The sequence below is a fragment of the Cyprinodon variegatus genome, unplaced genomic scaffold (assembly GCF_000732505.1).
Source record: "Cyprinodon variegatus isolate N-32 unplaced genomic scaffold, C_variegatus-1.0 Scaffold830, whole genome shotgun sequence".
Taxonomy (NCBI): Eukaryota; Metazoa; Chordata; class Actinopteri; order Cyprinodontiformes; family Cyprinodontidae; genus Cyprinodon; species Cyprinodon variegatus.
This window is the reverse complement of record NW_015151283.1, coordinates 233,952-236,894: the sequence shown is the minus strand read 5'-3', so window position 1 is coordinate 236,894 and position 2,943 is coordinate 233,952. Positions and strand designations below refer to the sequence as shown.

General features: G+C 47.8%; 1 protein-coding gene across 1 annotated transcript in view; it reads left to right on the top strand.

Moving 5' to 3' along the window:
* The window catches only part of LOC107099003 (olfactory receptor-like protein OLF3), a 12,022-nt gene extending 11,093 nt beyond the window's left edge, over nucleotides 1-929 (top strand). The window contains exons 6-7 of the mRNA XM_015396928.1: nucleotides 11-128; nucleotides 741-929. Coding sequence (XP_015252414.1) covers nucleotides 11-128; nucleotides 741-929 — 307 coding nt within the window. The remainder of the gene's footprint in view (nucleotides 1-10; nucleotides 129-740) is intronic.
* The last annotated feature ends 2,014 nt before the right edge of the window (nucleotides 930-2,943 follow it).

The following is a 2,943-nucleotide window of genomic DNA, read 5'->3' as shown; positions in this document are numbered from 1 at the left end:
GCCGGGGAAGGAAGGCAACTCCCTCTCCGGCGGGTCAGCCTGACGCCTCCACCTCCTCTCCGGCGGGTAAGCCTGAAGCCTCCAACTACTCTTCGGCGGGTCAGCCTTACGTCACCTCCTCCTCTCCGGTGAGTCGACCAGCTGCTAGCCTCAGTCCTTGTCATAACCAGGTCAGATTCTCCTGCGGCCTCAGTCGTCACCTCCATGACCAACAGCTAGCCCCATCTTTGAAAAGACTCATACCAGGTCCTCATATCACAGCCCCCGCAGTCAGAACTCCCCATATTGAGGAGTCTGAGCTATGGAACATCCTTTATGGGGAAAGGGAGGATCTATTCCCTTTCCTTCCACCTCCATCAGCTCCCCACCAGCCAGAACCTGAGTCAGAGCCCTTTAGCAGGCCAGATCCCTAGTCAGAGCTCTTTAGCGGGCCAGATCCTGAGTTAGGGCCCTTTAGCGGGCCAGAACCCGAGTCAAGGACCATTAGCGGGCCAGAACCCGAGCCAGGGCCCATTAGCGGGCCAGAACCCGAGCCAGGGCCCATTAGCAGGCCAGAACCCGAGCCAGGGCCCATTAGCGGCCCAGTTAGCCTAGCGCCAGGGGCCTTTAGAGGGCCAGTTAGCCTAGCGCCATAGGCCTTTAGAGGGCCAGTTAGCCTAGCGCCAGAGGCCATTAGCAGGCTAAATCTAGAACCCATTCGCGGGCTGGAGTCCCCCCTGAGTGAGCTCTGTGCTGTCCAGAGACCCCTGAGCCTGCTCTGTGCTGTCCAGAGACCCATGAGCCTGCTCTGTGCCGCCCAAGGACCCCTGAGCCTGCTCTGTGCCACCCAGAGACTCCTGAGCCTGCTTTGTGCCGTCCAGAGACGCCTGAGCCTGCTCTGTGTCGTCCAGAGACCCATGAGCACACTAGTCAAAAGGCCTCAGAGTTAAAGCTCGGTGGGAGTTCATCTTCTAGTCCCCTCAGCGGGCGCTCCAAGCCTCCTAGAGCCCTCAGCGGGCGCTCCAAAGGACTATAACAAGTTCTTACTGTGGATCTACAGGTACTTGAACTGAGGACTTTCTGGTAGCAGAAAGAGGTGGCATGGAAAGGAAATAGATCCTTTTCCCCATAGAAAAACTATAGTAAGTGGGAATCCTTGAGATGAGGAGCTCTACTGGGGGTGTAATATTGGGAACTGGCTTAAGGGGTCTAACTTATTAACCTAGCTGTTGGTCATGGAGGTGATAACTGAGACCACAGGGAAAACTGACCTGACTTGGTGGAGGAGTATGGTTTGCAGCAGGCTGACCCATCAGAGAGGGAGTGGTGGTGTCAGAGTGATCGGTTAATTGGGAGCAGGTGTGGACAGAAGCATCTAGAAAGGAGCCAGGGAGGAATGGAAACTATCACAAGTGGACCACAGAGAATAACACAAAACANGGTCTAACTTATTAACCTAGCTGTTGGTCATGGAGGTGATAACTGAGACCACAGGGAAAACTGCCCTGGCTTGGTGGAGGAGTATGGTTTGCAGCAGGCTGACCCATCAGAGAGGGAGTGGTGGTGTCAGAGTGATCGGTTAATTGGGAGCAGGTGTGGACAGAAGCATCTAGAAAGGAGCCAGGGAGGAATGGAAACTATCACAAGTGGACCACAGAGAATAACACAAAACACAACACAGCCAGAAAACAACTACAACTACCCAAAATTACCATGAAACTAAAAAAATAAACCTAAACAAAGGGCAGAACCCTGACAGTGAGTCTGTTCATGCTGATTGTCGTCACCTGTGCTTCTGTCTACATAAGCGCCTGTCCTGCACTCATTCAGTGCTAAATCGTCTGTTGTCTACTTCTGCCACAGCTTTCATGCATTCAGATCTGCTGCCTGGATTGCTTACCTAATCAATCTTGTGAACTTTGCCCAACGCCTGATTGCTCAGGGTAAGTTCCTGGAACACCTGATCCCAGCTATTTTCTTTGGATTCTGATTTCAGCTTCATTGACTCTGGACCTAAATTTCCCTTCTATCTCTCATGGTTACTGACCTCTGGAGAGTTAGTTTTTTCCTCAACAGAGTCTTACCTTCTGATGATATACTTGGAATCCAATCACCTTGTCTTTGTAGCCACCATTTTAGGGAAGTGTTATGTTCACATTGGATATAGGAACTATTTTTAGGTATATTATAGGGACTACTTTATTTTAGACACATTGATACTTAACCTACAGGTTACCTCGGGGAATAATATCATTGTCAATACAGTAGTGATATGCCAAGCAATGACTGCGTATTGTAATAATTTCTCAAGTACTCAGTAAAGGCAATGTTTACTTTACTTTTGGTGTCTGAGTGGATTATGCTGCTCTCGAGGGTTTTCTGTGTTTTGCTTTAGTATCCACCTCTACAACTTTCCAAATATACTCCTAAAAGGGACTTTAGGTGGAGTTGGTGTTTCCATGGTAACTTCTATGTTTGGGAGGTGACAAACAGATCTGCTTTAAAGGGAGGTAAGTTTCAATCCCCAGTTCAGAGCGATTTCGGCGCTCTAATCAGAGAGGAAACTGACTTCATGCTCACATGTAGAGTATTGATTGTTAGATGTTATCATAAAATCTCTGTTGGTAATGCTTCTGATTAGATATTTTCATTTTTTCATGCTGTCGGTATTTGAACATTATCTGCATGATTTGGAGGTATATCATTGGCATCTATTATGTAGTAAAACATAAAATTAAATGTTTGTCTTAAATTTTCAGTAGAATTTCATTTTCAGATGGTAAAATTGCATCTATCTTTTATAGAATTTACAACTGAGGAAACTGTTGTGATTTACAGAGCTGTCCAGCTTTGGATGGAGAACCAAACAACTCCTCTCAAACAGCCGATTGTTTTTGACCTTGAAGGATTTGATGTACAGCCAGGCAATGGAACCTTCTTGTTTCTGCTGGCTTTGCTTGCCTA